Source organism: Astatotilapia calliptera, chromosome 23 (assembly GCF_900246225.1).
Source record: "Astatotilapia calliptera chromosome 23, fAstCal1.2, whole genome shotgun sequence".
Taxonomy (NCBI): domain Eukaryota; kingdom Metazoa; phylum Chordata; class Actinopteri; order Cichliformes; family Cichlidae; genus Astatotilapia; species Astatotilapia calliptera.
Genome location: NC_039323.1, coordinates 15,508,792 through 15,533,709, shown reverse-complemented (window position 1 = coordinate 15,533,709; position 24,918 = coordinate 15,508,792). Strand labels below are relative to the sequence as shown.

At 39.8% G+C, this 24,918-nt stretch overlaps 2 protein-coding genes across 5 annotated transcripts in view; one reads left to right on the top strand and one right to left on the bottom strand.

Moving 5' to 3' along the window:
* The window catches only part of naaladl2 (N-acetylated alpha-linked acidic dipeptidase like 2), a 568,261-nt gene that overhangs the window by 381,108 nt on the left and 162,235 nt on the right, over positions 1-24,918 (top strand). For all 4 annotated transcript variants that reach the window (XM_026159034.1, XM_026159033.1, XM_026159032.1 and 1 more), the window contains one exon: positions 21,076-21,168. In XM_026159034.1, the coding sequence (XP_026014819.1) occupies positions 21,076-21,168 (93 nt within the window). The remainder of the gene's footprint in view (positions 1-21,075; positions 21,169-24,918) is intronic.
* Positions 563-2,668, bottom strand: LOC113016297 (general transcription factor II-I repeat domain-containing protein 2-like). The gene is given in 1 exon segment (XM_026159035.1): positions 563-2,668. A coding segment is annotated over 1 exon segment (1,812 nt). The 5' UTR covers positions 2,564-2,668; the 3' UTR covers positions 563-751.

Here is a 24,918-nt window from a genome sequence, read left to right as displayed (position 1 = left end):
GTTTCGGGCAGGAAATGGCGACATGCGATAGTTCTCGCTGACGGCTGTTTCAATGTGGGAAGTGTTACGAAAAGCTGATCGGATCGGCAAAGCCTGTTTCTGGAATATTATGTTTTTGTCCCTGCAAGCGCTTTTTATGCAATTTTTGCAAAGCTTTATGTGGAAGGAAACCATGACTGAGGACAAGCTGATGGCATTAGATGTAAGTTTCATATGCAAAAAACACAATTGCGCTAGCTTACATGGTTCAGGTTCTACAGCAGGGGTGTCAAACTCAAATACACAGTGGGCCAAAATTCAAAACTGGAACAAAGTCGCGGGCCAACGTTAATATTTATTGAAAAAAATCTTCCTCCAAATATAACAAGGAACCTTTTCTTACAGACTCAAATAAGTTTTGCTGAAAAACTGAATATGGAATAAGAAACGCTTAATACTGAACGATATATAACTTATATAAACATATATAACTTAATATTGCACACATGCAAAATTGAAATTCCAATTAAATAACATATCACTGGAATGCATTTCTTAAGTAAAAATTGTATTTGCAGCCTTCTGATTTAAATTTTAGCAGTAAACTTTTTCCCCAGGCTAATAATAAATGTAAAAATAAAATAACAATAATAAACCACTTAACTAATAAAAATATCATTAAACGTGAAACCATTCAAGCCCATGTCTGGGAGTAGCAAGACAAATTGCACAAAGAAAATGGTAATTATAGCTCAGTTTGCTACACACTGATCTACTCTGATGCGTCCAAGCCAGACACCTGGCATCTCTTCTTGGATGCTAGTTCCTCAATGTCTGGGCTCAGGCTCTGAGCTGAGGAAATCCTCAGGATCGAGTGAAGGTGTTCATCGGTCAGACGTCTCCTGTGAGATGTTTTGGCCATCTTCATTGAGGAGAATAGTTGCTCACATAGGTAAGTGCTGCCGAACATGGAGAGCATCTGAGCAGCGTGGGTCCGGAGCCCAGGCATTGTGTCAGGGATGAAATGTGGAAATTGTGAAGCGCCCACAGCATCATACTTTGATTTCAGCGTGTCACTACACTGGAGTTCAATCAGCTCCATTTGGAGGTTTGTTGGTGCTTTTGCCACGTCAACTGCAAAAGGATTACTGAGAAGTTCAAATCGACATTTCTGGGCGTCAAAGTCGGCAAACCGCCGGGTAAACTCAGTACTGAGTACACAGAATTTTTCAGCAAACTGTACGCATGGGAACACAGCAGTAGAGATTTGCATGTTCATCGTTTGGCAGCAGGGAAAATGGCCCAGGTTTCCTTGTAGCATCTGATTCTGCCACAAGCACAATTTCGTTTTAAAAGCCCTCACTGCAGTGTACATATCTGTGATGATACGCCCCCGTCCCTGAAGCTGCAGGTTCAACGCATCGAGATGGCTCGTGATATCACACATAAAGGCTAGCTCACACAGAAACTCTTGCTCCCTGAGCTCAGCTGTGTCTTGCCCTTTGCTTTCCAGAAACTGAAATATTTCCTCGCGTAGCTCGAAACATCTGTTCAGTACTTTCCCTCGGCTTAACCACCTCACCTCCGTGTGATACGGCACGTCTCCGTATTCCGAACCACACTCCTCAAGAAAAGATTTGAATTGGCGGTGATTCAGACCTTTGGCTCTTATAAAGTTAACTACTCATGTTACTGCGGTCATAACATGTTCCATCTTTAGGGCTTTACCACAAAGTGATTCTTGATGTATAATGCAGTGATAAACAGTCAGCTCACCTGCACAGTTCTCCGCTCGCATCTTCTCCCGTACCCTGCCCACCAGTCCGCTCCTTTGACCACACATCGCTGGTGCACCATCTGTCGTTAACCCCACAAGTTTTTCCCATGGCAACTTCATTTCAGTTAGACATTTGGAAACCTCTTCAAATATTTCCTTCCCTGTGGTTGTTCCATGCATTGATTTTAATCCTAAAAGTTCTTCCGTAACACAGAGAGTTGAGTCCACACCGCGGATGAAGACTGAAAGCTGGGCAGTATCAGAGGCGTCGCTGCTCTCATCCATAGCGAGGGAGAATGCAACGAAACTGTTTCCCTTCTCCATCAGCTGGTTATTTAGATTGTTGGCAAGTTCACGTGTGCGATCAGCTACTGTGTTTCTGCTCAGGCTAACATTTGAAAATACTTGCTTTTTCTCTGGGCACACAACGTCGCAAACTTTCATCATACAACTTTTCACAAACTCTCCCTCACTGAAGGGCCGGGCTGATTTTGCGATCTCTGCTGCCACAACAAAACTAGCCTTTACAGCAGCCTCACTTTGTGATATGGCTTTTTTGAACATAGTCTGTTGTGAAACAAAACTTCTTTTCATCTCTTCTGCTTTCCGGCGCCTTTGAGTCATGTCCAGGTCCTTGTACTTCTCTTGGTGTTTCGTTTCATAGTGTCGTCTAATGTTGTACTCCTTGGTTAAAGCCACATGAGCTCCACATACAAGACAAACAGGTCTGTCTTTTACATAGGTAAACAGATATTCTGTCTCCCACCTGTCCAGGAAGCTCCTGTTTTCGTTCTTTCTTTTCGCCATTTTGGGAGAGGTAGCGCGGCAGTATTCGCGCGGTTGCTATGACTACAGTAAACAGAGGAGAGGGCGTTAATGGGTCCTGTCCTGACTGACGCGCCAAAACGCCAACAGAGCATCCTGGGAGTTGTAGTATTAGCAGTACATGCGCTGCTTAAGACCGGCGGGCCAGCTCTAATAGTAATTTGGTATGGCCTCGCGGGCCAAATGTAATTAGGCTGTGGGCCAAATTTGGCCCGCGGGCCAGAGTTTGACACCTATGTTCTACAGGGACTCAAAAATAGTTACACAAAACAGAGTGTGCTGCTCTGACCGGCTTTAAAGGGTTAACAATAACAATGTATTGAATAATGACTTTAAAAAAAATAATATAAAATAGTGTGCAAATACTGATAACAGTGCAAATGTTTGCAATATAAAAAATAAATGAAAAATGTAAACATCTATGTTTAGTGATGTAGCAAAGTTTACACACTGTGTCTACTTGATCCACGTCTGACTCCGCGAACCCATAATGTTTCCACACCACTGAAGTTTTTTTTACCTCTCTTTTCAACCAACGGCAGTCACTCTCCTCTCCAAATAACTTCTGCTTAGCTTTCCGAGCTTCCCTCGGGTCCTCTTAATTGTTGTGACGCATGTTCGAAATGCAGAGCGGAGCAGCGCGAGAGTAAAGCATGAGGGAGGTGCTCATAATCGGCACAGTCATTTTTAATGATTGTTGAAAGCCCAGATCGTAATCGTGATTAAAATTCGATTAATTGAGCAGCTCTAATAGCAGGTAATTTTATTTTGAAAGAATAAAACATTCCTTTAACAAGTGTCAGGCATGGGCAAGCAGTGTAGAGCAGCAGTCCCCAACCCCCGGGCCTCGGACCGGTACCGGTCCGTGAGTTGTTTGGTACCGGGCCGTGAGAGTTGAGGCTCAGGTGTGAAATGTATGGTTTTCAGGGTTTTTATCGGTTTTCAGCGTTATTTTGTTATCGTTTTGATCGTTAAATCTGTTTTCCTGGGTCTTTTCACGTGTGTTATGAATAAATCTTCTTTTTTCGGTACCGGTACTAGTTTTATTTTGTTGTATTTGTCCGTGACACCTTAAAGGCCGGTCCGTGAAAATATTGTCGGGCATAAACCGGTCCGTGGCGCAAAAAAGGTTGGAGACCGCTGGTGTAGAGTATATTATCAACTGTCCTACAGATGTCCTGCTGCAATCCAATTACAGGCTTTGCATGGATCCCTTTCAATCATTTTGAGTCCAGTATCAGGGCATGTCACAGTCTGTCTATAATTACACTAAAGACATCTGTCCTAGATTTGATTCAGACTAGAGCTGAAAAAAAAATTATTTGGTTTAAAAATTAGCTAATCAAAAGAAAAATATTTAGCTTAAAATTTGAATCAATACATATTTAAAACATGTTTACATGTTCAATCACAAATCATCTTTAGTTCGGGTTAGTTACTTTAGCTCTGGCTTTTCTTCATCACTTGACTGGATATTAGCCCCTGTTAAATAGAAGAAAGAAGTTATTTAACAACATGAAACTGACTGCCAGCCAAAACATTTTCAAATGAAATTAATAGGTCCAGTGCTGAACTAGAAATAATTTGGAAAATATTTATTAACTGCTGGATGTTTATTAATTTATTTCATCATAGATGTGGGGATATTTTTTAATCACAAGACAGCATTAAACAGAGACGTTTAAAACAAACACACAAAAGGCGCATAAAGTTACATAACCAATAAAACATAAAATAAAGTGTTAAAAGAAAGTCTAGATTTGAAATGCAAGAATAAGTGTGTGAGATGCTGTTTCTGCAGCACTCACATGGATAACCTTCACCAGCACCTACCCATGCTTGCATATCAGTCACACTCTATGGTGACTCATGGAGTTCATAACCTGGAATTTCCAGCAAACATTGCTTGGTTAACTCACAGATGTGACCCAAATGCCTCCTCACCACTGCAACTCTAAGGTTTTGTGGAAGGGTTTAAAAAGCAGCATGTCCTGAGCGAATCTTAAGTCCTTTGTTTTTTATTCTCTATATGTTCTCCATATGGAATACATCGTCATATCATTTTATAGAATTTACTAATCTAGATTTGCAATTAGTACAAAATTTGTACACTACATTAACAGCATTGAGGTCATAGTCAAACATATCTGGTTTAAAGGATAATTCATAGTGGGTTTTGGTACCTAAAGATTTTACATGCATTCAGAGCATGTGAAAATTTTTTTAATCAATCACTGAACTGTCTAAAAATGATTTTACGGTAAATTTACTTACTTAGAATTGGAATTTAAATTGGTGACTGAGGGCTTCTGGAAGATGAGTTGTATTGTGTACAGTATCAAAAAACAAGTAAAATCTGCTATAGACGGAAAAAAATATTGAACCATACAAATATGAATCCACTTATTCCCATCCTAAAGTAAGACACAAAACAGTTACTGATTTGGAGTTTTAGGCCAGAATGAACAAGCGTGGCCTACATTTTCATTTTGGCTTGCATGGATAAGAGAAACTTGGGAGAGTTTTGAAAATAGTCTACCTGTGTGCATCGTCATTTAAAAGAAATGCTTCTATCTAATCTAAACTGAAAATCAAAACGTAAATAGCAGCCTTATTATAACAAGTTGCACATTTATGTTACTGAAAGTTGAAAATTGTTCAAATTTGATGGAACCCAAACAAAGTGCAACAATGCTGCAGCCATTTTTAATAGTATTATTTGAGACTCTTAATTTTGAATGTGCCAGAACTATGAAAAATGTTTCCAGACAAAGAGTGTCTAGATTGAGTGCTGACATTTTTTAGGTTTTATTTCTGGCACTCTGGTTGATTTGACAACACCATGTCTGGTCGTTTTTATTCATTTTTCACTGCTGTGCAAAAATTCAGTTTTTCAGAATAAGACAGCTATAGAAACTGATAAAAGAAGTTAAATTTGAGAGGCAACAGGGGACCTGATCCATTATACTCTATATTTTATATCACCTGTTACTACAGCATTGTATTTCTATACAGATTAACTGTAATATAATAGAATAAATAGTTTGAAAGCCATCATTACAACAGACCTCCTTCTGCTAAAAGATGCAAACAATATAGGCAATACATCTGAGCAAAAATACTTTTTTCCAAATGTGATAATTAGGCTGGTGCTGAGAGAAAAGAAACAGAAACGGAAGAAAGCAATCAGCGAATGTCAAAGAGGCTAAGAAGCTCATAAAAGAAAATATATATGAACACTACTTGCAAGTAGTATTTAAATGTTTTAATACTGCTGTGGAATGCTATGCAATGTGTGTAAGTTAGATTGCTAATGATGAACTACATTTTTCTGAATAATTCTGATTATAACTAAAAATATATGTTTTTGTACCACTATTTTTTTTTTTCAAATATGACCATCATTGCACCTGTTAGTGGGTGGGACATATTAGGTAGCAAGTAAACAGTTTGTGTTGGAAGCAGGAGTGAAGACTAGATAACTGGGTCAGAGTATCTTGGAAGCTGGAGGTCTTGTGTGGTGCCCCCAGTCTGCAGTAATCAGTATCCTTCAAAATTGGTCCAAGAAAGTAACAGTGAAGTAACTGTGACAGTGTAATGGGTGATCAAGGCTCATTGTTGTATTTGGGGAACAAAGGTTGGTCCCATTAGATGAGCTACTGTAGCTTCAGTTACCAAACAGTTTAATGTTGATGGTTGGGTGTATTTGCATCAATTTTTCTTGTGAACACATGGCATCAGGATATATAATAGGAAGGAGGAGGTAGTGTGATGCTTTGGGGAAAGTGCTGCTGAGAGGTCATAGGTCCTGCCACGTGGATGTTACTTTAGCACAAACTACCAGCCTATGCATTGTTACAGACCATGTACGCCCATTCATGGGAATGGCACTCCCTGATGGCTCTGGCCTCTTTCAGCATGATACCACGAAGCAAAAATGGTTTAGGAATGGTTTGAGGAGAACAACGCATTTGAGGTGTTGACTTGACTTCCACGTTTCCCAAATTTCAGTCTAGTCAAGCATCTGTGGTATGTGCTGAATAGAATAGAATAGAATAGAATAGCCTTTATTGTCATTGTACAGAGTACAACGAAATTGGAGTGCCACTCCCTTGGTGCAAGTTTCAATAATAAATATAAATGTAAAATATAAAAAGTACAAAAAAAACAATCGTAAGTACTCAAACAATAGTATGTACAATATATACAGGATAGCAGCATTAATATAATGACAGTATGAATAGCAGCATAATATAATGACAGTGACGGTATGGAATAGGTTCAATTGTTTTTGTGCTTATTTACTACGGTGATAGCTCTGGGAAAGAAGCTATCCCTGAATCTGTTTGTCCTGGTTTTATGTGACCTGTACCGTCGGCCTGACGGTAATAGTTCAAACAGTTGGTTGCTGGGGTGAGAGTGGTCCTTGATGATATTGCCAGCTCTGCTGAGGTACCGAGAGTTTGCAGTGACCTCCAGGCTGGGCAGAGAGCAGCCAGTGATCTTCTGGGCTGTGTTGATGACCCTCTGCAGTACTTTCCTGTCTGCAGCTGAGCACCCTGCATACCATGTTGTTATGCCGTACGTTAGGATGCTCTCTATGGTGGCTCTGTAAAATGTCACCAGCAGCCTCTCCTCCAGGTTGTTCCTCCTGAGCACTCTCAGAAAGTGGAGACGCTGCTGGGCCTTTTTAACCACCGCTGTAGTATTTGCAGTCCAGGAGAGGTCATCAGATATCTGCACGCCCAGAAACCTCATGGAGTGTACCCTCTCCACACAGCTCCCGTGAATGTAAAGTGGGGCCGGGTCTGCTCTGCCCTTCCTGAAGTCCAAGATAAGTTCTTTAGTTTTCGTGGTGTTCAGTTGGAGGTTGTTAACTGAACACCACTCAGTCAGTCTGTTGACCTCATCTCTGTAGTCCGACTCATCCCCCCTTGAGATGAGTCCAATCACTGTGGTGTCATCCGCGAACTTTATGATGGTGTTTGAGAGATGGGTAGGGGAGCAGTTGGATGTGTAGAGCGTAAACAGGAGGGGACTCAAAACACATCCTTGTGGAGACCCGGTGCTGAGTGTGATGGTGCTGGACCGGTGGGGGCCGAGTCTGACAGACTGTGGTCTATTTGTCAGGAAGTCCTTGATCCAGAGGCAGATGGGGGTGGAGAGTCCCAGGTGAGACAGTTTCTGGACCAGGATCTCCGGGATGATATGATTGAATGCTGAGCTGAAGTCCAGAAAGAGCATTCTCACATAGCTTCCTCGGTGCTCCAGGTGACTCAGCGCAGTGTGGAGCGCTATGGTGATAGCGTCCTCGGTGGAACGATTTGTCCTGTAGGCAAATTGGTGGGGGTCCAGAGTGGGAGGCAGACCGGCCCTGATGTGCTGACAGACCAGTCTCTCAAAGCACTTCATCACTACAGGCGTAAGTGCAACAGGCCTGTAGTCATTTGGGCTGGCCACAGCTGTCTTCTTGGCGATGGGGTTGATGGTGGAGGTTTTGAGGCAGGGCGGGACGGTGTTTGATGACAAGGAAAGGTCGAAGATTTTAGTGAAGACTCCGGTCAGTTCGTCAGCACATGCTCTGAGAACCTTTCCATGTATTCCATCAGGACCTGCCGCCTTCCTGGGATTCACTGACCTTAGAACACACCTCACTTGGTGCTCCCTAAGTGTTAGTGTGCCAGTGCTGGGGGTGGGTGGAAGTGGTGTGGCAGCTGAGGGCTTGGTCGTCTCAAAGCGGGCGAAGAAACGGTTTAGATCCTCAGCCAGTGAGGCATCAGTCCTAGATGTTGCCTGGTTATTGCTTCTGTAGTTGGTAATGTGATTGATCCCCTGCCACATTTTTCTGGGGTCGTTGTCAGCAAAGTGATCTTCAATCCTCCTCCTATAGGCAGCCTTAGCTTTCCTGATGCCTCTACTCAGGTCTGCCCTGGCCGCCCTATACGCAGCCCTGTCCCCTGACTTGAAGGCAGTGTTGCGGCTTTTTAGGAGGGATTGCACTTCGCTATTCATCCAGGGTTTTTGATTTGGAAACACCCTGACCCTTTTGTTGACGGTGACATTGTCAACACAGTTCCTGATGTACGAGAGTACAGTGTCCGTGTACTCCTGGAGGTTGTGGCTGGAGAATAAATCCCATACAGTTGTTGAGAAGCAGTCCTGCAGTTGAGAAAGGGCTCCTTCAGGCCAGGTTTTTATTGTATTTGTCTGGGGCTTTGTTTTTCTCAGCAGGGGGGTGTAGGTGGGGGTGAGGGACATGCAGAGGTGGTCAGATCCAGCCAGGTGGGGGAGGGGTGTCGCTCTGAAAGCATGCCTGATGTTTGAATAGACATGGTCCAAAGTGTGTTCTCCTCTCGTAGCAAAGTCCACGAACTGGACAAATTTAGGAAGCACAGTCTTTAGGCACGCTTTGTTAAAGTCGCCGGCGACAATAAAAACCCCATCGGGGTGGGCAAGCTGTTGTTTGTTTATGGTGTTGAGCAAGAGGCTGAGAGCCATGCTAACGTTAGCATCCGGCGGTATATAAACAGCTATCACAATAACTACTGTAAACTCCCTCGGGATGTAAAAAGGTCTGCACAAGACTGCCAGAACCTCCAAATCAGGAGAACAGTGTGTGTGAATGATCCTGCTGTTACAACACCACTCGTTATGCACGTAAACACATAGCCCCCCTCCTCTGCTTTTACCTGAGTTGCTGTTTCTGTCATGCCGGTGTAGCGTGCGGCCTGCTAACTCGACTGCAGCGTCGGGAATCAGCGGGTGAAGCCACGTCTCCGTAATAAGAATAATGCTGCAGTTACGTGCAAAGCTTGTGTTGGCTATCTGTAGCTCCAATTCGTCAAGTTTGTGGGTGATGGATCTGGCGTTCGATAGGAAAAGGCTCGGAAGTGCTGGCCGGTGTGGATGTTTGCGTAGCCTAGCGTCTGAGTCCGACCGGCATCCCCTCTTCTGCTTTCTTTCCCTCCGTCGCCTTCTACGCTTGCTGGGCGGGCAGACCATCCACGGTGACCCTGGCGGTCTCGCTATCTCCACCAGGATGTTGTGTGTTCGCTGTAGAGATGGCACGATACCACTTTTTTATGTCCGATACCGATACCGATATCATAAATTTGGATATCTGCCGATACCGATATGAATCCGATATAGTGTTTTTTAATCAACAAAACTGTTTTTTAAAATATCTTGCTGCATTTTGCAAGTCTGCAAGTTCATACTCAAGTTTAAAACAACAACTACACTAAAGCTATTCTGTTATACCTGTATACAAAAAAAATATTTCATAGTTCAGCAATACTGATCAATCTAATAAACTTAAACCTACACCATCCTCCCTATTCTGGTATTTTAAAGAGTACTTTAAAATATTAAGCAACCTAACTAATAGGGTTCCAACTCCCAGCAACAACAAAAAGAAATAAATAAAAAATAAGGAACCACCCCTCACGCACCACCTCATGATGCTTAATCGACGTAATCAACCTTAATTTGATGCAGTGTGAAAAAAAATGCACAGAAATCAATTATTTTTCAAGAAATATTAAATAGATTCAACATCTTTCTTCAACAAAATTGCAGACTGCACAGATGGTACCTTCCCAAAGTAAAAAGTACTATAGCTTACTAGGGTATATATTAGACTTAATAGTCACTATATACAGTAATTGATTTCTATTCATTTTACATCAAATTAAAACTTTGGGTGTCAGATAATTATTTATTAAAAGCTAGACATTTTAAATGAGAATAAGAAAGAAAAGTATGTCTTTGTGCCCCCTTTTCCCTGTTCATGCCCTATCGGCCCCCCTGGCTAAACTTTGCTAGATCCGCCCCTGCACAGTTACCAGCGTCAGCTACGTAGAAAAAGATCCTGGTGTAGAAAGTAATATTAAATACATTCTAACAACAGCTGATCAAGCTTAAACGTTCTGCTGTTGTTCAGCCGCTGGTTTCCTCTTTCTGGTGCAAAGTGGGCCAAAAACAAACAAGAGACACGGACTCGCGACAGAAAAGCCGATCAGCTGATCATTTAAGCAGTTTCACGATTGAAGTAGCAGCCGGAGAGCGAGAGGCAGTCGCTTGTTAAGCTTAACGTGGGAATGCTTTACAAACATTCAGAGATGGACTTACACACTTGCTTTACTTCTCTCGGGATAACTTTGTCGGAGATGAAATGCCAGGTTGCTAGCGAAGCTCCACATGCTATCCAGACCACCGACAGGTCCGGCATGCCACAGCTGCTCTATCACGTGATGCATACTGCTCCGACTGCTAACGTTCTGAGGTGAGTTACGGCGTGTTGCAAGTTTTGTGAGGTGCTTTCGTGATATTTAATGGATCGGATTACATTTTTTATTTTTCTCCGATATCCGATCCAGTAATTTAGGTCAGTATCGGACCGATACCGATACGTAATATCGGATCGGTCCATCTCTAGTTCGCTGATAGTCGCCAGAAACAGACAAACTATATTTAAAACCTAGATCAATTAGGTTCTGGCGACTGTAAGAGATGGTGGCGTTGCAAACATTCAAAAATATCCACATTAAAAGTAAAAACGAGCACCAAACTGGAGAGCTAAGAGCCGCTGCACCCGTGCGCGCCGCCATCTTGTTTACTGGACAAACAAGTCAGATCCATGGAGACCCGACCTGGCAACTTACAGAACTTAAAGGATGTGTTGCTAATATTTTGGTACCAGATACCACAGGGCATCTTCGGGGGTCAAGTGGAGTCCATGCCTCGACGGGTCATGGCTGTTTTCACAGCAACAGGGGACCAACACATTATCAGGCAGGCGATCATAATGTCACACTTGATTGTATTTTGCCCTTTAATTTGAAGAGTATGTTAATAGGTTCTACAACTGGCAATGAAACTACTCTGTATTGGGAATACTAGCAACCTGAAATTTAGTTTTTAATGCCTCTTCTTTGTCTCAGTGCGGCTTCAGAGGCTTTTCAACTTTTCTAGTCCATAAGGTAATAGCTCTGTAACTTTAATCAAAAGTATGTAGCTAGTGAGTTTGGAGAGATTAGTGAGCTTCCAGATAAAGAATTACAAGAGAAATAGAGGTGCATATGTTGTAAGTCATATTATACACCCAGTTTGACAGTGACTTCTGTAGAGTCCTAATTTCAGTATTTTTATTCAGTCAACAACTGCTGACAATAATTCAATATTAAAAAATTTAATTGCTGCCCAAAATTTTTGCATCCATGAATACATTTGCTCTCTCGTCTTGTATTGCGTCTCCTTTTTAGAATCAGAATCAGAATCAGAATCAGAAAGGGGTTTATTGCCAAATGTTGAGCAGGTTTACAACATTAGGAAATTGCTGCGGTGCTTCAGTGCAAACATAGTGTCATAAATAGCACTTAAATAGACATGAAAAAATAAAAGTAGGGATAAGAATTAAAAGTGCTACGTAGAAAGATATATACATGAGTGCAGGTGGTGATCAGTGCCAAGCATGGAATGATGCAGTGACACAGCGTAGGGTCATGTGTTAGTGGTGGGAACAGTCATATGGTTATTGTTCATGTGTCCAACAGCAGAGGGGAAGAAACTGTTCTTATGGCGAGAGGCTCTGGTGCGAATGGACCAAACCTGTTTGAAATCCTCGCGACCGTCGTGAGGGTGTCACCGCAGTTTGTCACACTGCGCACGCGCAAACACAATTGTCAGCGAAAAAGACGGCGCAGCACGGCAGTGCAGCGTGTGATCTGGACACAAGCGATGGAGGTACAACTTGTAGAACTTTGGAAAGCTCATCCGAGCCTTTTCGATGTGGCCTCACAAAATTATCACGACACAACAACCGTGAAAATAGTTGGATCTACACTGCTGCTCAATCACAGCTGCCTGATCAATGTTTTTCATTAGCAATTTAGCAAAGTTGATGGTGGTGGTGTGCGTGTCTGTGTGAGTGAAAGACAGAGAGAGCGAGCGACAGAATTTCTGTTATAACCTTCATTTTATGGACGCACAGTGTGAGCATTCAGGTCGCATCAGTCGTATAGTGTGAGACCCTGCATCGTGACCTGTGAACTTCTAACCCCTGCGAGTCAATCGTACAGTTTGAGCAGGAGCTGAATCGCACGACTGAAAAAAATCGCACAGTGTAAGCCCAGCATGACTCAGTCAAAATCTCCGAACTCCTCCCACACCCAAGTTTTGGCTTCATCCACTGCCTGAGCCGCGTCCCACAGGCTATCCACCAAGTGTTGATCAGTTGACGGGTCAGCACCTCTCACCCAAATGTCCAGAACACATGGCCACAGATCTGATAATACTGATCTAATAAAAGTTTCAAATTTGCCATTTGTTCTACTATGACTGCGGTGATGTTTTTTGACATCTTTACTACTACACAAGCAGGACTACGGATATTTTCATTGGCATATTGAGGTACATGTGTGTTCCCACTTTTGTACTCTATTGAAGCATTTTGTATATGTGAGTATGTATATAAAATGAAATGTATACAATATAAATGGAAAATTCTTTCTTTCCTGCTTTTGAAAGTTTAAATCCTTTTTTTTTTATCTCAGTGTCTTTACTACAGTTCCCTATCACAACACTACCTTCTGCTCCCTCACTTTCTTATCCTGAGCCCTCTGTCTCTCACTTGAGTCTCTGCTCAGTCGTCATCTCTTGTTGTCCACATGCTTCCCCTATTGAACGTGTGTATGGTCTGTCTATTTCCATTTATTTCTCGATAAATCCAAGCAGCTGGTCATTGAATGGAACACTGCATTCTGCCCTTTTCCAATGTTGCACAGATAACAGTCACACAGCCCACACACAGTTCATCACGTTTATGCACCCATGTGGCCTGATGGAGTGATGCACCCCTAAAACCCAGTGGCCAAAGACATGAGTACTATTGACTGAGTGATTGGGCATGTGTGTACCACATTCACTTTATTGCTTTTTTTCCAGTTGTGAATTTGAAACTCATTAGGTTTAAAACATTTCGGTGCTTTTGAGTATTGCAGTCAACATAATTTTTTTTTGAATCCCTGAAAATCTATACCACGAGTCTTAGTTTGTAGATATTTTGGTTCAGTTATTTGTTTTTAGGTCTCTACTGGGCAAAACAGTAGATGATTTCAGTGTAGCAAATGGTGTGTCAGATGCTGTTCCAGTTCTGGCAGGGGTACTGTTGGTTTTCGAGTGGACATTTTGAATGTGTGTGAGTGTTTGTGTGCATGTGTTTGTCCCTGCTCTTAGAAGAAAGGCATCTTCGAAGACTGATCTTATTGTAGAGCCAATGGTTTTGCAAGGTAGGCTTCTTTTTCAAGTGTTTCCATTACTTCAAATGAGGCAGAAAGAGGGAAAGAATAGTTGCAAGGGAGGGAGCGAGTCAAAAGGGAAGACAAAGAGAGAAAGCGAGAGAGATGTAATCTGTCTCCAATCGATTGGCTGCACCTCTGACCACTCTTGGGATCCCACTATCATTTGTTTCCATCTGTCTGCCTCCTTTCATTTTTTTCTCTTTCTTTTTAATTCCGTTTCTCCTTATTTTCTCTTTTAATTCCCATTCAATTAAGGCTGGGTATATTGGCTGGCCATTGGTTAATTGCTTAGGGGCCCTCCATGGAGCTCACCAGACCTTAACGAGATGATGTGGTTGCCCTCACAGTACTTTTAGCAATGTACGTGTGAGTGAATTTGTGCATGTATGTTGGCATTTTTTAAATGTGTGCATATTTAAAGTGGTGTCCAGCTTGATTATTCCTTTTATAATATATTAAATTAAAGATCTAATTTTATTAGATCTGTGTAAGACACTAGCTTATTCTGTATATGATCTATTTGATGTTAATAAATGTATAAATAAATAAATGTGCAATATGCAAGCCCATCTGCTATAACCCCACATACTTCATATTCTTGAGTTGCCATAAAAGCATTCATGAATACAGCCTTTTACATAGCAGATAAGAAAAATTTTTAACATTCAAAATGTTTAGCATTCATCTGCCAGACAGTTTATTTTATAAGCATATAGCTACCATTTTGAAATGTATAGTTGTAGCAAATGTGTTTAGAAAGAAAATACTCCTGATACCCATTTCATATCTATAGCTAAGCTATAGATATCACACATCTATAGCTAAGCACCTTGTTAACATTAACTTATACACATACTCAGGCACATTGGAGGTGACTTGGCTTTCAAAGATCCATTGACAAGCAAACTACCAACCAGCTGGTCCTTTATGTCAAATTTCAGATTTAAAATCTTCCTATTTTTTTTTCCAGTTAGCTTCCTGTTTGAATTTTAGTTTGAAACTATTGTTGTTCTTTGCGTTCTTGCATCTCTAATTGCTCATGTTAATTAATACGTTAATGAATACCTGGTACTTTTCTGTAGTCTGTGGCCATGTATTTGTATGTGTGAGTGTGTGTTTCTGATAGATGTCACTTCCCCCATGTGTTGTGCCCTTTAAAGATTGATTAATTCACTGAGCACACGCTGTCTAAATCGGGCCTTGGGGCTTTGGCGCCAACTCTATCTGAGTGGTGTGTCTGTTGACCAGACAATTACCAAGCTAGTCCATCACTATCTCTAAGGCCTGTTGCAAGCCCCAGTTTACCCTGGCAAGGCTGATTAATTGTACACACACATTTACACTTTGAAATGCCAGCAAGTACACACTTTCACACACTTTTCTGCATTCATGCATGTTCATATATCTTATTGGACTTGAAGTCAGAATCTTTGCACGGCCGGAGTGTTTGTTGAATTAGCAGATGGAATGATTGCAGATACTGACAAAGATGTGACAATGACTCATAATGTCCTTCTGATATATAATGACCCAGCAGGTGTACTTGTGATTGGTTGTGTTTGCTCATATACAGCGTTTTACTTATTTATTTATTTTTTAAATTGAAGCTAAATGCTTTTTCTTCTTCCGATCTAAGCTTGGCATATATCACAGCTAAGATACGCTTATGTAAAATAAAAGTTTAAAAAAAACATAGACTTGAGACTTGAGATGTTGGAAATACTCGCAGTTTGTTTTCATTTTTTATTGAAAGTGAAATACAAAATTTAAAGAACTATAAAATATTTTACAACACGGTTATCCTGAAACCTTTTCTACTGATTGGTGGGATAGGACTGCGTTTACTTGTGAAAATGGCAGTGCATTGCATTTTAATAAGTCTAGAAATATGTTCCATCATTTTGAAAAGGTTAAAAGTTGGCATTGCAGAATGTGCCTGAGTGGTAACAGAATAAGTGCCCTAAAATATCAACGTATCAGTGACAACAGCAACAGTCCCCTTTGAAAGTCCACAACAACATGCTTTACATATAATCATGTCTTCTTATATAAGTTACTATAAGCAATATAAATGCTAAAGGAAACTAAAATAATGTTTTACAGCCAAACAGAAATCTTTAAAAAAAAAAAACTCATATAAGTTATGTTACTTAGATAGGAGTAAATACTGCAATGTGTCCTTTCCGTTCAACGAACAGTACTGATATTATAACTCTGCACTTTTTATTTTTCCTTTATTATTATTCTTTCACGCTTATTTTGGCCAAAGGCACTATTACACCTCTACTGAAAGTTACAGTAGGTTTCCTATAATTCTCTAACTTGCTTTTTCTGCTACACTCTACATTTAATACCCTCTAGAAAGGCTAGACTTTATGTTCTGTGATTATATAACAGATCTTTTCATTACATAGCCAGAAAAGTATTACATCCTGTTATAATACAATGCAATATAGTATTTTTAAAACTTAGAATGATTATACAGTTTCTTTTGTGTGCGTTATTTTCTAGGTCTTTGTTTTTTCTTATTGTAATCTTTAAAATAGATTTTTAGTTATTTAATAACAGTTCAGAGATTCCATACATGTAAAGATAGATCTGGATATGCAATAAGACTTTAATATTGCAATATTAATTCTAAAATGAGGACCAAATCCTCCCTCTCTCATGGGCACACAGAAACATACTGACAGCACCACACATTCATCTTGCAGTTATTAATGGTATAAAATTGTATTTGATTAAAAAAGCAAAAAACAAAGTCAGAGGTATCTAAAAGTCTTTTTGTCTGCCTTTTAATTTTCTAATATGTACAATTCTTCTTTCTCACTCTGTTTTATCCTGTCTCCCACTCAGAACAAATGCCAAAAATGTACCAAATTTCCATGGAAATTACATTGCAAAGCCGCAGAGGGAGAGGCGAGTGAAGCAGAGCAACTTAAAATGGCTTTATATAAAGGACTCCGAGGCCCTTTAATTACACTGCTATTGATTGCTATGTGCAGGTTTCCCACATTCATTTACTGCTTTTTCCTCTCAACTATGCATTTAATACCCAGCAGAGAATTGCACTTAGTTGCTTCTGAATGTAGACAATTTTATAAGATTATACATAATATCTTTTTTTAATTATCTAGTTTATATATTTAAAGTAGTGGAATGTATGGATGTATTTTGTTATTGCATATATGGTTTCTTTCTTATTTCTTGCCTTAAAAATTTATTACATATTTTAATTCTATGTAATGCTAAGTATAAGTTTGTCTAATAAATCTATCCAGTAGTCAGAGTAACACAATGTTACAATGCTACTAAAAGACCATTACCATTACTAGGAGTTTATGTCTTTACCAATACACCATGGCGCTGTAACCAGGGTACATATCTGCCACCTATTCTTACTATGTCTCATTCTGCCATTTAATCAAAGAGGCTGAGATGCAGTAGATGTCCTAGAGTTACGGAAATCAGCATTAGTAAGCCGAAGTGGTGTAAATTATGAGATTGTCAAGCGGGAGACCAAGGATCTTGTCACAGGAGCTTTGGTTGTGTATTTAGTTACATTTCATTTCACTTCCCATTAGGTTTGGTTTAGGGTTAGGGTTTAGATGGCAAAAGCACTTAACAAGGTTTAGGAAAGGATTGCAGTACGTTATCCCCGTCGGCAACTCAGCCATGAGTGATACCAGAGGAGACCCAGAGTGTTCAAATGCAGTTCCAAGGATCCTGAACAAGTGTGGAATTAGTTGGTGTAAAACAATTTCACAAGCACAAACAATCTGATTACAGTTTAGTTTTAAGCAGTATCGGTGGCACTGGTAATCTTTCCCAACTACAGACAGAGCCAGACTAGCCTTGCCGCTAAGGTAATTTAGATTTTGTATTTCGAGTATAGACATGGCAGTGCTACTAACTGTCTCGACCAACTTGAAATGGAATAAAGTCGTATATGCTGTTTTAAAAGGTAATGTTCTACATGTGTTTGAAGTCTTCATGAACCTTTGATCATACAGAAGCTACATTTTGTGGGGAAAGTAAAAGTATGCACAGGTTGAGCACATTGGTTCCTTTAACCTCCTAGGACCTGGCGTCCACATATGTGGACATCACATTTTGGGTTATTTAGACCAAAATACTCAATTTTGATCTACAAGGGCCTGAGATCCACTTACAAGGGCATTATACTGCTACTGTTCTATCAAATTTTTAAAGAATATCCTCATGTGGCTCTCATTTTTCTTAAAAACAAAAATAACGTAAAAATATATATATATATATATCTGGTAATTCTTTGTATTTACATTCATCGAGCCCCAATATGCCCAAATATCAAAGAGAAATTAAAAATGCATGTCGTGAAGGAGTTTGGGTCTTAGGAGGTTAATTTCATTTACAAAGGTAAACCTCTGGGAGAAAGCTCTGCCTTGGTTTGAACCCAGGACTCTTTTCCTCTGAGGAAACAGCTCTTACCACTAAAACAACATGCTGCTTTTTATTCTGCCATACTGCTTGTGATAGGGAATTCATACAATCCTCCAGGATAAAATGGTGCTAAATAGCTTAGCTCTGTTGGTGACATCACAGTGTATTTGAGTTTTATATTTGCTGAAATCAGGACACATTCTGTGGGGAAAAGGGCATTTCCATTTCATTTAGCCCTTGGAAGTCAAACATGTACTATTGTCCCTTTAAATATTTTCATCAACTCTCAAAACTTAACTTAGAGTCACCTCTTACCTGTAGAAGCAGCCGTATCTGTAAACCCATTCATCATGAGGGGAATTACTCTATGACAAATCTCTCTCCCTACTCTCTGTGCGTTTGCAGATTGAATACACAAACGGTCCACATGTTCCATCCCTCCTCTTTAGCCATAGTCATTTGTGCCAATGTCAAAAGTGATAAATGGGTTATGTGGCGCCTATGAGAGAAAGCAGTGAATTTTTATAATGTATTAAACAGGAGCGAGAGGGCAAGCAGACAGGCAGGGAGGGAGGGATGGAGGACAGGAGTGAAACTGGAAAAGTGGGCTGTCATGCTGTAGTGCTGTAGGCAGGGGACCTCTGTCACACACAGTTTGAGCCCCAGCTCGCATCTTTGCTGGCACTTCTTCTGTATTTCCCTCAGATATCCAGCCATCAGCCCCCCAAGAGCTCACAGCCATCCAGCAAGGCAGCTGAGCTGGCAGACACAATATCTAGTGACTGCTCTGTCAAATGCATCATATGGCCATCTGTGTGTGCTTTTAAGTGTGGTCTTTTTGCCTTTCTTACAAGAGCCAGTTGCACTTTAAGACTATCACATGAAAGTCTTCGAAGGTCATGTTATGTTTCACATTTTTATGTATTGTTGCTGTTTGTTGATAGAGCTGTAAATACAAAAACATCATAATCATAAAAATAATAATCTCCAATCTAGCATAAACTGAAATTGGAACTTTGAGCTGACAATTTATTATTATTAAATTTTTAGTCTGTGCAAAATCCCATTTAGTTTTCTATTATTACTTTAATATGTGACTTTCCTTACATACTCCCCTATTAACACTCTCTCACTGTCCCATATATGATGAAAATGCCTAAAAGGAAGTCACAAGATCCCAATAAGGTACTTTTTTAAGCGGCTCTATGCAATATTGTTTATATCTGCCTTTCATTACCTTTACTTTCCAACTGGTTGAGATTGATGCAAGTGCATGCACACACATTCCCTAGTCATCTACCCTCACATCATGATTTCGTGTAAAACCGCTACCCTGCCTTAACATGAAGTCTTAACCCTCAAACAGCCCTGCAAGACGTGTTAGCAACTAGAGACAAGCAAATGTTCTCACTTTCCACACATCGTGTCTCTCTCTCAAAGAATCCAACACCAATGTGTCCTTGTAAAGATACACATAGAAGTAAACACAAATGAACCCAGACACACCAGAGTGCACAAAAACACAAATGGACTCTATTGTAATTACTTTAATGCCACTCTAACCAACCGCTCTATGAGAGGGTTTGACAGAGCAGTCTAACAGATGAACAGTAGTAGTTTAATGCATTCTGATCTCCAGTTTCCTGAAGATTGTGTGTTTCCTTCCCTTCTGACAACCATCAAGAGTTTAACCCTTGGAAAACAACTTAACAATTTTAGGACACCTGTAAAGTGGAGTGATGAAGTACTTAAAGGTTCAAGTGATATTTCACTTTGACCGCACTCTGAGAGTGCAGTTTGTCCAATCAGATGAATTATTTGGAACTGCCAATGCACAAAAGGATAATTTCAACAATTGTGACTAAAGTCTAAAAACTATTGGTGGGACACTGGTGAAGAACGAGGATGACTATCTGAATGTATACGATGTGGAGCAAAAACAAAAAAAATCTAGGAGAGGAGAAGAAAAAAGAGAAAACATTGTCAAGGAATGTAATTAATACATCAGTTCCTCCACAAGGTGTTAGATGTGTAATTGCTAAAAAGAAATATGAACCTAAAGGTAGATAAAATGTCATAAAATCTAACTGCTGATTGGTAGGTGGTTTGTTTCATTGTGTTCACTCTGAATTTGAAGGCTGTTTTTAACCTAAGCAATAGCTATAGGGTATACTAACCACAACGTTCATTTGATTTAATTTATTTTACGTCAGTCTACTTTGTTTTTGGTTTTTAGCTTGAAAATGTAATTAAAGTCAATTCAGTTTAGTTCAAATCAGTTCGGTCCAAGGAGCTTTCTTTCCAAGCCTTTTAGACTACCACGGCCTGAATGACTGAGAACCTGCACAGTCAATTCTATTCTATTTAATTTATATAGTTCCAAATCACAAATCAGTCACCTCAATATGACTGCAAGGTTACTGTTTATATTCCAAGTTTAAAAAACAAAACAAAAAACACAATAATACAGAGAAACCCCAACAATCATGCAACCTCTTATGAGCACTTGGCGACAGTGGGCAGGAAAACTTACCATTTAACAGGAAGAAACCTACAGAGATTAATAATAATGAACTCCAGAGTGGTAATATCCCCCATGGCACATTTGATTTAGAACAGAGCATTCAAACCAGGTTCTGTCTATGTAAATATATTTTCTTTTTGCTGAGTGAAAACTTATGAATGAAAATCTCCCAGTATCGTCACACTATGAATCAATAATAATTCAGAATTACTCATCTTACAATTTGTCTTTTTCTTTCTTTTTCCTAGAGCGCAAGAAGATAACCCTGACAATTGGAAACCAGTTTTCGTACAAGAAAATTTACAACGTTGTGGGATATCTGAAGGGAAAGAGGAACCCAGGTTTGTACAAAGCCACTGCAGATTTGCCTTAAAGTTAAAACACAATCTCAGCATTTTTCTGTCTCTATCTTTGCTTTTAGCTACATTTGTATTCTTTCCTGTTTCGTTAACAGAAAAGGTAATGATTTCTTGATGATGCTTGTATTACTTAGCTCTGCTGCAACATAATGCACTTAGTCCCCAAATATGGCTTTCATTCCTCAACTCAATCTGTCTGTGCTTGGCTTTAAACAAGCAGTAGAAATCATAAAAAAAAGATTAAAGGAGAAATTTGGAAACATCTGTATTCTCTTACTGGCAGAAAATTCCATGATAATATCAACACCACTTTCATAGCCATCATAAATGAGGCTACAAACAGTGCATGTTAGTTCAGTTTGCCACTAATCCTGTAAATGGGGAAGCAGTTTCTGCTTCCCACCATCAATGCTATCCACATCTGTGTCTCAGCAGAAGAGCAAATTATAGAAACTAAGCACATTCTGTGCTACAGAAATATTCTCACTGGTGGTTAAATGAGACAACCACAATGACTTCTCTTAAAGTGCTCTTGAGCAACTGAACCACTGGGTATTTAGACAAGACTAGCACTTTGTAGCAGTGACATAACATGAACCACTGGCTTCTGATACATAAGATAATAATAATCATTTATATTACCTTTCCATGTGAAATTAACCGTTTTGATGACTAAAATAACCAGATGACATCACCTTTAATGCAAACACAATTAAACTCAAATTGAATTATATGGCTGCCATAACAAATATTTTATATTAGTGAGGAAAATATTCTTTTTTTAAATTCTTTAATAAACTGTGGCATTGCCTATTATTTTCCTTGCATACAGCACTTCTATCCACATGTAGTGAGCACAGGGATCACAATAATGCATGACTTTCTCACTTAGAAATGTTGTTTTAGAACTATTAGAATCTATTAGATTCTAATAGTTCTAGGTATTTACATTACTTTTAATTAGTTTTGATTATAACATTATTTCAGATCCATCTAAATTTAGGTTACATTTCACCTGAAAAGTGATTCTTATAAACACATATTAAGGTTCAGAAGATGCAGGTGCACGTTTTTTATGGATACATTAGATCAAAACACAATAATAGAAGCTTTAACTTGATTTGATCACTTTCATTTTCATCCCATGAATCCAAAGGTGGTTAAGCTCTGATAAGTAGACATTAACCACCTTAATGTTGACTAAAGTAGACATTAACTGCCTTTTGCTCTCTTAATGTCAACCATCGTGTTTCTTAAATGTCTGCCATTTGCATCTATTTATTTCAAAAAGTTGCCCATTGATGTTGGCAAAGACTTTTGAAAATGGACCATTGGAGACGTATCTTTTTTTTCTGTTTCCATTTACAAGGCTTTGTTAACTCTGCCCATTTCAAACATGCTGTATGCTGTGGTCTTTTAATATTTAAATGTCAACCCTGGCTCTTTCTTCTTAGCTAAAACTACCCCTATCCTTTTTTAAATTGTCTCTTTATCTTGCCCTTGCCTCATCCACACAGCCTTCCTCCAATGTCACGCTACTGTACCTGTCCTGCCCACTCAGTAGTGGAAAATTATCTTGCTGATTTACAGTGTAATATTAAGCAGGCATAATGGCCCACTAAAGCAGATAATATGGGTCACAAATCTCTGGAAGGAGTGATGCTTTAACTGGTTGTGGGGGTTTCATCATATGTCTGTTCCACACTTAACTCTAAACAGACTGAATATTCATGCATGATGGCAATGGGTAATTCTGAATGACTCTTTGCTGTTTTTCTTAAATAATGCTGTACGCAGCTACAGCTAGCAGCATAACAAATCTGCCAAACAGGCACACTGTAACATCAAAGCAGCCCTGTAGTTTGAGCCAGTGTGGTTCAACACAAGTGTTACATGAATACTCCAGGGACATAACTGTTTATATTCTAATAATAGCTCAGTGAAATGAATTCATAGATTTAGATTTGTATATAATTATAGTATAAAGCTGGTTCAAACTGTTTCGAACGCAACAAAAATGTAGAAAGTCTATCAACTGCTCACTAATAGCACATTTTATGATTATTCTTCCATTATTTTATTTGGTTGCCTTCCTGGACAATGTTGGGAGAATCAGTTTCAGGCATTGTCCAAAGTTGCCCTTTCTTATATGCAGCCCCAAGCAAACATGTTGGAAATGGCGACTTCAAAATGTGCTGTGCTTCAAATATTCAGTTTGACACCTTTTTACATATAGGTGCAGACAACATGGATTTTGTACTAGGCACTTGAGTGGTTAAAGACTGCATCAGACATCTGCATTCACATGCATTCAACTAGCTAAGGCTGGGAAGCTTGGTTAAAAAGCTGCATCCATACACTATATGGCTACATCACAGAGTCCAGTGCCTTAGTGCCTACAGTGTGCTAAGTAACATAGCAAAAATAAGCATTTAAATAAAGCACTAGAACTGGAGCAGGGATTACCTGCATGGACTGTTACAACAGTACATATGTCTTTGCAGCAATCCATATTACTTGTCAGAAAATAACATTAAAACATTTTCCAAAAAGCACCAACATCAGACACATGGTTAAGAGGAGCCTTATCGGCATCACCTGCCACTTAAATCAGTCGTGTCTGTGACTTTTTTTTTGTCCATCATGCACATAAAAAGGTTTATTTCTGCTGTAAAGTTTGGGTTTACGTAGGAGTCTTATAACATTGCACTCACTTTGTGAAGACTTTCTTATTCTAAAGAACTGCAGCTTTTTTGTTTGCTTATTTGTTTGTTGTGTGACAAAAGTGTCACACATTTGTACTAATTAGTGTCTCATCCAGTTACTATGAAGCCGGGCTTTGAACAGCTATCATGACTTTATACTTTTTCTGTTAATCTAAAGGCAAAATATGACCAAATAATCAGAATCAGAATCAGAATACTTTATTGATCCCTGGGGGAAATTATTTTTTGTATAAACAAATATAATTTAATATAATTCTTTTTGTATAAATAAAACATAAAGTCCAAATTGCCATGGTGTGAATGGTGTGAATGTGCGAGTGAATGTGAGTGCGAATGGTTGTCTGTCCCTGTGTGTTGGCCCTGCGACAGACTGGCGACCTGTCCAGGGTGTACCCCGCCTCTCGCCCTATGACAGCTGGGATAGGCTCCAGCGCCCCCCACGACCCTGAAAAGGATAAGCGAATGGATGGATGGATAAAACGTAAAGTATAGTCATAGAAATATTAGCTTATGCCCACGATCCTCAGTTAAAAGCCCGAAGCTATACAATTCCAACACAATCCTGAAATAAATAAATAAAACTCATGCATATGAAATATGAGATAAAGAACTTGAGTGGCCACCTAATCTCAAGATACCTACATTGCTAAATTGCTAATGTAGAAAACTCCATCCATCCATTCTCTTCCACTTATCGTTGTCAGGGTCGCGGGGGGCTGTAGCCTATCTCAGCTATCAAAGGGTGAGAGGTAGGGTACACCCTGGACAGGTCGAGAGTCTGTCACAGGTCTAATACATATAGACAAACAACCATTCTCGCTCACATTCACACCTAGGGGCAATTTGGAATTACCAAATGACCTAACCCCACTAACTGCATGTTTTTGGACTGTGGGTAGAAGCCAGAGTACCCAGAGAAAACCTACGCAAACACAGGGAGAACATGCAAAGGCCCACACAGAAAGGCCCTGGCCAGGTGGTGGAATCAAACTCTGGACCTTCCTGC